General features: G+C 29.2%; 1 protein-coding gene across 1 annotated transcript; it reads right to left on the minus strand.

Moving 5' to 3' along the window:
* Window positions 1-948: 948 nt before the first annotated feature.
* LOC107923650 (UDP-galactose/UDP-glucose transporter 2) lies at window positions 949-5,212 on the minus strand. Its single transcript, XM_016853836.2, has 7 exons — window positions 4,519-5,212; window positions 4,247-4,275; window positions 3,345-3,546; window positions 2,546-2,788; window positions 2,337-2,438; window positions 1,679-1,786; window positions 949-1,451 (listed from the first exon to the last, which is right to left on the minus strand). The coding sequence occupies exons 1-7, from the start codon at window positions 4,642-4,644 to the stop codon at window positions 1,221-1,223; spliced, it is 1,041 nt and encodes a 346-aa protein (XP_016709325.2). The 5' UTR covers window positions 4,645-5,212; the 3' UTR covers window positions 949-1,220.
* Window positions 5,213-13,108: the final 7,896 nt, after the last annotated feature.

Genomic DNA, 13,108 nt, shown 5'->3' on the forward strand with positions numbered 1-13,108 from the left:
CATGGTACTGACAACTAATAAAATGGTGACACTTGACAACTTCACATTTTAAAATATGACCAAAAATAAGTAATTTTTTATTTTTTTACGTGTTAAATTATGAGGGTGACATGTGTCATCATAATATTGATCGTCAATGCCAAGTTAATACCATGTTAACATGTTTTAACAATGTTAGTCAGGTACCTAAAAAATACTAAATTAATTTACGGTTTTTAAATTTAAGTATCAAATAGGTAAAAAAATTAAATACTAAGTAAATATAAATTATTAAGTTAAAGTAAGTAAATATATATTAAACCTATTTAATTCGAATAGAATTTGATTGTTAAGAAAAAAAAAATAAAAACAAAACAGATATTTGAAAAGAAATAAAGTCGGGCAATTATTTTGTCGTTTCTCCATTGATTTTTTTATAGAATTAATTAAACCAATAGTAATAATATGGTTAAATTTGGTTTTGAAACTTCTACTATTCTCAATTTTCGAATTTAGTCTTTATATATTAATCTGATAGAATTTAATTGTTGGCTTCTATAATGCCAATAGTCCAAATGATTTAACCCGTTTTAACACTTCAACTAGAATAATCAACGATATTATTTATTTGATTTAACTAATTATATTATAGCAGTGATAATCCTTTTAAATTTGATTCTGTTCTTTTTCCCAATTAAAGAAAAAAGAAGAAGAAGGAAACTAGGACATTTCCAATAGAATTAATTATTATAAGTATTGAATCGTATAATTAACTTAACAATTAACTAATTAAAATAAATTTGGAGAAGAATCTACATATTTAACTACAATTAACTATCGATTGAGTTTTAGCTAGATTGGTATGAACATTGTTGTTGTCAATGCAGGAAGAAGTTGGTTCGAGTGCGCTAAACATATAATGAGATTGTTAAAAAAACTACAATTAATTAGGAAATAACAATAATAAAGTCAAATTATGATTTTAGTACCTCTACTATACTCAAATTAGAAATTAAATCCATGTACTTCATTTTGACATAATTTCATCCTTATTTTGAATAATTTGATCCATGTCAAAATTTCAACCGAAAAAACTAATAGTGTTAACTATTTAAACAAACTAATAACATTATAAAACTAAAGAAAACAAATTATACCAAATCAAAGTAATAAAAAAAAAAACTAAATTTCAAATTTGAACATAATACAAACACCAAAGCCTTGGCCGCAACAATAAAGTTTTAAACCAGGTTATTTTTTTCTTCGACTTCTGGTCCATTCCTCGTTTCTTCACTTGCAACAGAACTCGACACTCGTTTATAACCTGGTTTGCTATCGACCGGCATTGGCAAGAGTTTCAAAGTGATCCCCATGGCTATAAGCAAAAGCCCACTCCCATGTTGCTCAGTCAATGGCTTGGTGAATATCAAGTATGATAACAGCAATGTCACTGCCTTTCTTGCAGTTGTGACCTGTGAGAAACAACATGTTAAAATAAAGTGGATAACAATGGTAAAAGTACCATGGGGTTTTTGTATTAAGAGTTGGATTGTATTTTGCTCCTTTAATTAAAAAAAAATTGATAATTTAGTCTATATACGTTAGATTAAAGAGCAAATCGATACTTCTCTTAATACGAGTACCTAGTACTTTTACCGACAACATGTGCAAATGTTTTCTTCATTAGCACCCTACATACCATTGCTGTGGTGGCTGCACCAAAAATGGCAATGAGAGAAAGGACTGAAACTTGTCCAATGAATGTGGCCATTGCTTCAAACACCAGCACGCCATACACGTACAAATGCTGGTCAAAACATGATATTCGTTTTAGATTTTCAGGGTTCAGAGATTACAGGTCAAATTCTACAAAAAGTCCTTCTACCATGCATGTTTAACAGATTTAGTCCTCTTAATGTAAGTTGATCCTTTCTAGTTTTCTGATTTTCGAAATGTCTAATTTTAGTCCTGAAGAAGATAGCTGGTCTGCTTTGATGTACCAATTAGGATTTATCATTCAAAATAAATAGGAAGAAATTAAAAATATTTTTGTATTTCAACCTATGCGGGCAAAGTTGACCAACCCATACCAATATGGTCAATACTAACCCATACTAGGCCCTGTCGTACTTGTACGAAATTGACTACCTTAGTTATAAGGCCCATTTTTTTTTTGTTAATTTCTTGACTTATTATTTCAAGCATGTGATGACATGACATATATACACCTGTCACTATAAAACTATTATACATTTTCCCTTCATATGGTTATGACCAAATCATATAGGGGCCAAATGCATAATATAGGATCTTCTATAGAAATTGACCAAAGGGTTATAAATATGTGAAATGTCTACCTGTGAACATGAATTCCATGCTTTGAACAGCTCTCCCGTTAAAACCATGGGCGGAATCAAGAACGGCAAACCAACCACCGTCGAGCAAAAAAGCATTTCCATCTACGCATTTATACAAACACGTAAAAGGCAATAAATTCAAAGTCACAATCTTTCGATGAAAGACCTGAATTTTCTTTTTAAGCATTAAAACATGAAAAAATTATCACCTGTGTCGTTTCTGGGTTTAACGTAAAGATAGCTTCTTGCAAATTGCCGAGAAAGGAATCCATTACCAGAGCACCGGTGACCATCACTACGCCGACGACACTGAAATTTGGGGATGTTTGAGCATCGGCTAAAGTGAAGAGAATCAATCCCACAACTAAAAGAATTGCTGAAATATATTCATGTGCTGGGTATTTTCGTCTTAAACCTGGTATGAAAGCACCCATTACCATCACTGGTAGAACCTATGAACATTTAAAAAAACTTCAAAAAATCAGAAATGGGTTAATTGCTTGAAGATCCTTATTATTACCCAAATTCTAATTTGGTCCTAAACTTTAAAATGCTTTAATTGAGCCCTCAAAAGTATTTGTAAAATAACAGTTTGACTCTAACATGAAGCAGGTCTAAAATGTTTTAATTAAATTTAATTTTTTATGAGAGCTAAAATACAATTTATCATTGTTTTTATAAGAACTAAATCACAATTTTATCATTCTTGAGGGTAATTTTCGCCAAGTATTAACTCATAACTTTACAAATTTTAGAGGGTTTAAAGAGAAAATTTCCCATTTTAGGGGCCACCTCGGATCCAAATTGTTAATACAATAAATATGTTCAACATCATACTTGAGTTGACATTTAACACCCGAGTTGATGGCTAAAGTCCAAACCAATACTCTAAGGATGCAACTAATGGTGCTAAGAGTTCAGGGTCAATTCAAAATATGAAGAATAGTTTGAGGACATCTGGTTAAATTAACCCTAAAACATTAATGCATGAATATGGTGTGTATTTACCTTGGTGGATTTGAACATGAGCTGAGCAGGGTAATTAAGAAAAGCCAAAGACCCTTTTGTGAGCCCATGAGAACCCATAAGAACTGCAGAGAGTTTCACATAAGTCTTCCATGGATTCACCATTTGTTTTGGGGTGAAACCTTGAAGATAAATTAGGAAGAGATATACAAATCCTTGAACAAATGTGAAGTACCACCCATAGCTGAAACACAATGAAAACAACATCATTACTTGACCAACAAAAAAATTTGATCAAACCAGTGATAAAGAAATTAACATAGGTTGGTTTTTTCTAGAAAGATCTACGAATTGTCATCAGTCCAGAGTTAACAGACTTCTCAACGAGTTGGTATTGTCATTAAATACCATGTCTCCCCTCTAATGACCTATATCCTATAGGTTGGGGTTTCAAACCCTGCTAATAGTAAATTGCCACCATTTGCATCATGCACAAACCGAGTTGGTGATGCACTTTCGCGCTGTGAACACACATACAGATAGCCTTTTTCAAGCACTTGGGCTTTCTGGCGAGTCTAATAACAAAACCTCGACCTAATCCAAAGACAATAATGACTCGTTTAAAAGGTTTGTCAATTTGGAGTTGACAAATTCTACAACAAGTCAAATTTTGTCCTTGAATACTATGTTCCCCTCTAGTGAACTATGTCCTATAGGTTGGGGATTCAAACCCACCCTCTCCTTTGATGGGTGATCATGTGTGGTGAGTGACTCCCACTTCGTGAACCCGTACTAAATTGACCTCTTCAGACATTCGAATTTTTTTTCGAAGATAAAACCTCAACTCAATTCAGAGATAATATTGACAGTCATCAATCTTCTTCGAAAGAAGTAAACCTCCCTAAATAGAAGCCGCCCCTTTGAAGAAAAACAATTGCAATTACCTGAACTGGAGTCTGTTGTATACATATTCCTGAAAAGTAGCAAAAATAATTAGTCACCACCATTACTAGATCATGCATTAAGCTCTGTTTGGTTGCTAAGAAAATAAAAAGAAAAGAAAAAGGAATCAACTCAATCATTTAGACTTCTACATTTGAGTGCCTCATATATCTCTTCAACAAAAAGACAAAATCCAACACCAAGACTTTTCCTTTTTTTTTCCCAGGCTTTTCCCGCAGAATTCACATAAACAAAAAGAAAAATAAAAAAATACCTCACAAACGCCATTAACAAGGTAACCAAAGAAGAACCCAGAAGAACAAATAAGAAACTGTTTCCATTTAGGTAAATCAGAGAGTGAAATCCCAAACAAGAAACGTGCTTGTTCTTCGTTTTTCATTTGCTGTCTCTGTTTTTTTTTTCACTCAATTTGGTAACTTAAGGGCAAAAACAAAAAGAAGCAGTCAATTTAATTAAAGATATGAAAATTAAGTTGGATCAACCATGTTTATAAGAAAAAAAAACCCTTTAAATATAACTTCTATTGCATGTTGTTGTTGACTTTTGGTAATGATTTGGTTATGTTTAAGTGCTCTGTTTTATGGATTTTTTTGATACAAACAGAGAAAAAACAGAGCAAAGAGAGAGAGAGAGAGAGAGAGAGAGAGAGAGGGAGAAGAAGAAAACTTGAAAGGGTGGAATTTGTATCTCCTATGCGCGTTTTCCCAAGAAAATTTTTATATGAGTTGGAAAATTCAAGGACTAACTTGCCATTTACGGCCAAACTTCATTCTTTATTAACGGCTAATTTTAAATTTTATTGATAAGTTAATTGAATAACATTTTTAAATCACATTATTAATGAAAGGAATTAGTAAATATAAGTAGTTAAGTAAGGGTTAGAATTTGAGATTTGGCTTTTGTATTTTAAAATTTAAAATTTTAATCTAATCATTATCATTTTTGGTAGATTTTGTAAGTTACATACCATGTCATATATACAAGAATTAAATCTTGAATTTTGTACAAGTATAGGGACTAAAAGTATATTTTAACTTTATTCTCAGAAATCGGATTAATATTTTAGTTTTCATAAAGTATAGAAATTAAATTTTGAAAAATTAAAATAGAAGGATTAATTTATAAGTTTTCATAAAGTGAAGTGATAATATTTGGAATTATGTGTGATTGAAACATATCTAATAGTATCGAAATTATTATTTATGTCTCTTACCTAAATTATCATTAGAAAATTGTGGAGAAATGTTAGGAATTAATCTATGGATTATGATTGGTGGTAATGATTTTTTTTCCTTCAAATTTTATGACCAAAATTAAGAAATTATGATATATTTCACTTATCAATGAGATAATTATCATCTTTTTAATTTAACCTAAATACATGTAATAATTTCTTTATTTCTCCATTCCTTTTTGAGAAATTATTTGTACATACAAACCTAAACTTTTGATTCTCTTTTTAAGTATAATAATAATAATAACGTGTCGATTGAATATTAACTTAATTAATATGAGTATTATTGTCAATGTAGGAGAATATGAGCTTGAATGTGTTGAAGCGTATTACCTTTCTATTTATGGGTTAGAGAAATGCTATAGGTAGTTGTAGGCATTATATCAAAAAAAAATTCAGGAGGATTAGGATATAGTTGTATATTTTTATGAAAACTAAAAATGTAATTTCAAAATTTTAATAATTTATATATTTATAATTTTTATCTTTTAAGGTTAAACTATAATCTTATCATATATTAAATTAAAATTTTATATTTTAGAGGTTGGGCTAATTAGCCCCAAATGCCAACCCATGTATTAGAGTCGAACAAGATTAAACCCTTAAACAAGAAATAAAGTTCTTACACAATTAATTTTTTTATTCATAAAATTCGAATTTAAAACGGGAAATAAATTAGTGCTTACAATTAAAAACCCAAACATAACACGTGAAAACAAAAAGGCTCCCTTATTAACGTTTTTCATTTATAAATGTAACGGTGGGAAGAGAGTAATAAATAATTGGGTTTTCATGCACAATAAACGTCATCCATATATATATATTAGTAATATTGCCTCGATATAATTAATAAATGGATGTAAAAGTTATAATAATTTATAATTTTTAGCTTAAAATTAAAATAATTATTCGATTGAATAATATAATATTAGGTAAACTATAAAAATAGTCACTTTTTTAATAACCTAATTTTTAGTAGTGTCGAAAAATAGTGGTTCGAGACCATCAAATCTAACGAGTAAGCTCGTAAATTTTATTATTTAGTATTTGCAAGTCAAATGTGATTTTAGAAAGATTTTTGCATTAGTAATTTGTGTTTTATAAGAATTTATTAGGTCAAGCAGTTTAGAAAATGAGGTATCGAGACCTCATTTCTATAAACCAAGCTGTAAATATTTTTATAAATATTTAAGGAGTGTCATTAAGGTAGTATTAAAGTTTCGTTAGAAAATTTTATTGTTTTGATAATTCATTAATTAAAAAGGACAAAATTGAAAAAGGTACAAAACTTGCTAATTAAAATAAATAGTGATTAAATGACTTAAATGGTAAATTGCGAGGACTTAAAGAGTAATTGGGCCTAAGTGAAGTGGCTGAGGCGGCATAAGCACAAAAAAAATGACAAAATAATGTGATTAAAAGGGCAAAATTGGAAATAATGAAATTTAAAATATCAAATTAAAAATCTAAAGGTTTCTAGGCAGTTCTTCAATTCTCAGCCAAAAATAGTCATAGAAGAGCTCCTTAAGCTGGTTTTTCATATTTTTACTTCAAATCAAGAGCCCGTAGACACTCGTGAAAAAGGAAAATTAACAGAATAATCCCTAAACTTCTGCAAATCGTACAAATTAATTTAGGCAAGTTCATACGATTAAACTTTAATATTTATATTGAATTGATGAATGGTATTATATATTTATTCTATTGTTGAAAATAAAATATTGTTAAAGTTACAAAATTGAATTGAATGTTCGGATTAAATGGAAAGTGGGATATGAGTACATTCAGCAATCGATGAATTGACGGCATTGGAGGAATTGATGGCAAATTACCCAAGTAAATTGAGGTTTAGCATTTGTTGCGAACTTTCGTGTTTACTTTCTGTTTAGCTCTCACGAGCTTCTGTTTAACCCTTATGAGTTTCTGTTCAGCTCTTACGAGCTTCTGTTTAACCCTTATGGGTTCCTATTAAGCTCTTACGAGCTTCTGTTTAACCCTTATGGGTTTCTGTTTAGCTTTTACAAGCTTCCATTCAACCCTTATGGGTTTCTGTTTACCATTTATGTGCTTCTGTTCAGCCTTCGGCCTTCTGAAAACGATGTACTCTTATCCATAAGCCGTTCTTCGATTTGGTAAGATTGGGTAAGTGACCTATGGAATTGAAATTGAAAGATTTAATGTTTATTATTGGTATTGATCTGAAATAAGTGTATTCATCGATTAAAGTTGTGATTGGCAGGGTATTTACATTGAATGAATTTATTTAATTGATGTGTTATAGTAGGTTCGATAAGATTTATGTTTAACCTATCAAACTTACTAAGCTTCATTAAGCTTACTTGTGTTGTTTAATGTCCTTGTAGATTAACGTGAGGTCGGGAGATTGGATCGACATATCAAGTCATTCTATCCAACTTGTTCTGGTAGTTTTTGCAATGTACATTATGGTTTATATGACATGTATAGGGTTGGTGTAGGCTTAATCAAATTTGGTTGTGTATATGTCATGAATTACATTTTGTTTATTTTCTTACAATCAACTTATATACATATGTAGGTAGTTTATCATGCTTGATATGGGCTTCGTATGGGTAAATGATGGACAGTTTATAGGCATGTTGGTGATTGAGAAAGTATGATCCATTTAGCATAAGTATGTGAATATGTATTTTTAATCAATATGGTAAATTTTTAAATACTATGATATATGAGAGATAATATGACATTTTTAGAGCTAGGAATTAGTTGTATTGAAGGTCTTGTTATGGCCTATGAGTATGAAATTTGAAATGTTTAGGTTAAAATAAAAAACGGGTAAGGAATGTGGCCATAAAATGGCCTATCTTCGTTCATATGGGCAGAGACACGGGCATGTGTCTCAGCCATGTGTGACACACGGCCTAGCACATGGGCATGTGGTCTGGCTGTGTGTCCCTTGCATCCTTAAAATTGAGAAACAGAATACCCAGTATTTTCACACGGCCTAGCACACGGGCATGTGGCTTGGCCATGTGCCCTGCACCTTAATTTCATAAATTAGTATGTTCACACGGCCTAGCACACGGGCATATGGCTTGGCCGTGTGACCCAAGTTAGAGAGTTACACAGGTATAGACACGGGCTGGGGCACAACAGTGTGCCCCACATGGAATGCCCACACGGCTTAAGACATGGGCATGTCTCTTAGCTGTGTGAGCCACATGGCCTAGTCGCACGGGCGTATGTCCCTTGCACGTAAGGAAAATTTTGAAATTTTGCAAAAAATTCTCTGAATTTTTGATTTAGTCCTGATTCATTACTAATGTGTATTTTGGGCCTCGAGGGCTCATATAAGGGATAATATGAATGATTATGATTAATTTATTATACGTATGTTAAACGATATGAAATATTTGTATTTGATCGAAAAAGTCCAGTAATATTCTATAACCCTATTTCGGCGGCAGATAAGGGCTAGGGGTGTTACACTATTGTTTGCCTTAGATTACATTTTAATCATTTATGTTTGAAATGTTATGTTTTAGTCACTTATGTTATCGTTTTTTATGAAGTGGTCACTCTGTCGTTAACCTCCGTTACTTCCCTAATGGCAATCCTACGTGGTAGTCCAAATGGGTTTTAAATTCCAACTTGGATGTTCGACTGAGACGAGAATAAATTTTTAATTAAATAAATTTAATTAATTGAAAATTTTAAATTAATTACACCTTGAACTGGAGAAGAAAAACCGTTCATTTCCTTTTTATTTTACTGTGTAGATTTGTATAGAGAACATGTTTTATATACCAATGAAGTTTAGGAAATACAGAATACTTAATACTTAAATGTAGGTAATTAGGTTCTCTAAAGAAAAAAGGAAAAAAGAAAAGATTTAATGGGCATAGAAACTTAATATTTTTATTAAAAAATGTTTTTTTTTCTACACAATGTCTACAACTACCTATAGCCCCTCCCTAACCCATAAAGAGGATGATAATGTGTTTCAGCGCATTTGAACTCACACCATTCTGTGTTGACAAAAGTGCCCATACTAATCAAGTTAAAACTCAATTGGCAAAAAGAATGAATTTTTTGAGTCAATGATAAATTGAGTATAAAGAGTTTAAATTTCCATTAGAATTGGGTATGGCTAAATACAAGGGCAGAGCTAAAGGGGTTGGCAAGGGCCTTGATCCCCCCTAAAATAGAAAATTTCACCTTTAGTCCTCTTATAATTTTAAAAAATTTAAATAGTATATGGTAAAATTACACTTTAGCCCTCTTAAGAATGAGAAAAATTGAATTAATCCTTTAAAAATTATAAAGATATAGACTATTAAAATGATGAAATTTTACTTTTACTATCATAAAAATATACAACTTTATTCTGACTCTCAAAAAATTTTCTGACTCCCCTAGCTAAAAACATTTTTTACTCGAAACTAAAATTAAAATGATATGAATTGATATATAATACATATCAATATTAATCATTTACGTTGTCAAATTTTTATTCCCAATAAAAAAATCTAAAAATAATTATAATGAAATGAACTAATATAAAAAAGAACAACAACAACTTAGAAAGAAGTTATCATTAACTCAATAATTTAAAGAATAGCTTTTTATATATACCATAAAATGTATTCTCCAAAATAAAAACAAAATTTATAATCACTAAATATTTTAATACAAAATTACAACATCACAATATAATACAATAAAAAATAAAAATATTTCTCATAAAATATCATGAACTTTTAAAATCTTTCCCTATAAATATTGTGATATTTCTCAAAAAATATCTTGAGAGACGAGTTATTTGTTTATCAAAATAAATGTTACTATTTAAAGAAAGGTCAAAATTAATTTCAAGTTAGATAGAAAACATGAAACCTAATAAAATTTTTTATTAAAAATGATTAAATGAATCCTAAATAGAATTCAAAAGAAAAATATTATATGGGAATTAAGAAAAAGAAATAATTTAAATATGTATTGAAAAATATTTATTTTTATATATATTTTTCTAATATTATTTTTCATAGGTGCATAATTTAAATATTTAAAAGTAATATTATTTTATAAAAAATCATAGAGGTTACATTTGCAAAGAAAAGACACAGCCAAGTCATCTCAAACATTAGAAACACCTCTTAATCAAAGCTCGTATAACAACCAACAAAATAAAATCCCGCCACACCTCTAGTAGTATAATTTTTTTTTAGACACATTGATAAAGAAGCAAGAGAAACAAAAAGATGAAAATATGAGATTTTAAAATCCATAATAAATTCCCGAATGTGAGCTTATGCTTCATCCCACCAATCTTCCTACCAAACAAGTCATCATCTCATTATAAACATTACCAAATTCAGCATCTACATAATCTCGTTGGATTGACATGTTAATAGTGTATGTATATGTGGTAATGATTTATTCTTATCAGTAATGTGTGAGTTATATAAAAAATAAAATACATAAAAAAATTAAAGTTAAAATATAATAATTCACACTAAATTAAACATATGCTACACAAAAATCTAAATAAATTTTAAAAAAAAATATTTCAAATAACGGAGGGCTATTTATACACGAAAAAGAAATAATAATTAATAAAAGTGACAATAAGAAACTTGTAACTTATATTAAGATAGAACCCCAAAATTAATTGTTGTTTTAGTTAAAATTAAAATATTGTTTAATATAAATCAATTATTTTGTGACTAAAATTTTAGGCCTTAGAAAATTTTATTTTATTTTTAAAAAAAATGTGAGCTATTTTTTTAAAATTATATTAATATATAATTTGATGTTTGTAAGTCAAATTCGAATTTAGTAATTCTCAACTTGTAAATTTTATTGAGTTTTTCATTTTTAATATATATTTTAAGTATTATCATTATATTATGTTATTATCTTTAATATCTATTATTAATCTTAAACTTAATTGTCAAACTGAGTTCAAACTTAAAAATAGATGTTTAATTGAGCTCAAACTTATTAGTATTTGAGTTCAGGTCAACTCGATTATAGTTCTAGTACCTAAACATATTTTTTAGATCATATTTAAAACGATAAATAAGATATATAATAAAAAAAAGTCAATGCAAACTTGATTCAATGATAAATAATTTTTTACTAATTTTAATTATTAAAAAATATTTTTCATATGTATCACAATTAGAAAGAATAATAACAATAAAGTTTAAACCCTAATTTTTAGGTATCAGACTTAATCGTTATTCTTTTATACGATTGTCCTAAACAATGCATCATAGATATATATATTCTTTCCGTTTCCTTAATTCTCTTCATTTATTTATTGGTAAACTACATTTAAAGTTATCAAACTATTAGTAAGTTCATATTTTGATCATTTAATTTTAAAAAAAATTACAAAATGATTATTAGATTATTTGAAAGTTTTCATTGAAGTCATTAAATTATTTGAAATTTTTTATTTATATCACTGGGTTGTTAAATTTTTTTTTAAGCTGGGCGAGTGAGCTCCAAGTAACGGTTCGGTGATCACTACGGTGGACCAGTACCCCATCAACGAGTAGAAAAAATACCTTAAGTCGAAGACAATCTAACGGCCAATGTTGGAGATCAGAGAAGAAAATTGTTTGTATTTTAAATCGCAGGTTCATGATGTTCAAAGTTGTTTCATGAAAAAAAAACTAAACTGTAAAAGAGTAAGGAAATGAAAGCAATGATTTTAACAATCTAATATCTTTAATAATTTTTTTAAATAATTTAGTGAACATTTTATAATATTTTAAAGTTGAGCGAAAATCATAAACTTAGAATCTACCCTTATATTTCGTTTTTAATTCTTTATATATATATATTGGTGAAAAATTTTCATATATTTTAAATATTCACATATGGAGACGTGTTATAAAATCTTGTGAGATTTATTGAGGATACTTAAGGGAACAAGAGCTTTGAAATCTTGTCGGTGAGCAAACGTGGCCTTTGCCTTGGCTTCCGCCATTAATTCGCTTCGGGATTGGCGGTTTTTGCAACTTGCAAAGCCTCACGCACCATAAAGGACATCTTATTATAAAGTACTAAGATGTTGAAAATAAGAACATGTGGTTTATGAATGCAAGGGAAAAGTAAGAATTTTTGGAAGTTGTATAATTTTATAAGAGTTGAAATGTAATTTTATTATTTTAATAATTTATATTTTTATAATTTTTTTAAAGAATTAAGTAAAAATTTTGTCATTTTTAGGAGGTCAAAGTGTAATTTTTCATATACTAATTTAAAATTTTATAAATTTAAAAATGTTAAAATTTAAATTTTTTATTTTAAGGGAGTCGAGGCACTTGTCAACATGACAAAATTCAAGACAAGATTGTTTCACTTTGATGTAATTATTATTATTATTATTTTAAATTAAAGTATCTTTCATATGTATTTAATAATTCATAGAGATTAGCAAATCTAGAGGGCTTAAGTAGCGACAAAAAAGAAAATAAAAATTGCATTTTAGTCCCTAAGATATAGACCTGACCATGGGCCGAGCCAGGTGCCCACCTGAAAAATGGGAGGGTTCAGGCAAAAATATAGGCTCGAAAAAAGGGCTTGGACAAAAAAATGAGGCCCGTTTAGAAAAAGG

The sequence above is a fragment of the Gossypium hirsutum genome, chromosome A12 (assembly GCF_007990345.1).
Source record: "Gossypium hirsutum isolate 1008001.06 chromosome A12, Gossypium_hirsutum_v2.1, whole genome shotgun sequence".
Taxonomy (NCBI): domain Eukaryota; kingdom Viridiplantae; phylum Streptophyta; class Magnoliopsida; order Malvales; family Malvaceae; genus Gossypium; species Gossypium hirsutum.

Excerpts from the sequence above, each read along its gene's own strand:
- LOC107923650 (XM_016853836.2), bottom strand. The coding sequence starts at position 4,644 with ATGAAAAACGAAGAACAAGCACGTTTCTTGTTTGGGATTTCACTCTCT. Across the intron at positions 4,276-4,518 it reads TTGTTAATGGCGTTTGTGAG|GAATATGTATACAACAGACT; the intron begins GTATTTTTTTAT and ends GCTACTTTTCAG. Across the intron at positions 2,439-2,545 it reads TAAACCCAGAAACGACACAG|ATGGAAATGCTTTTTTGCTC; the intron begins GTGATAATTTTT and ends ATAAATGCGTAG.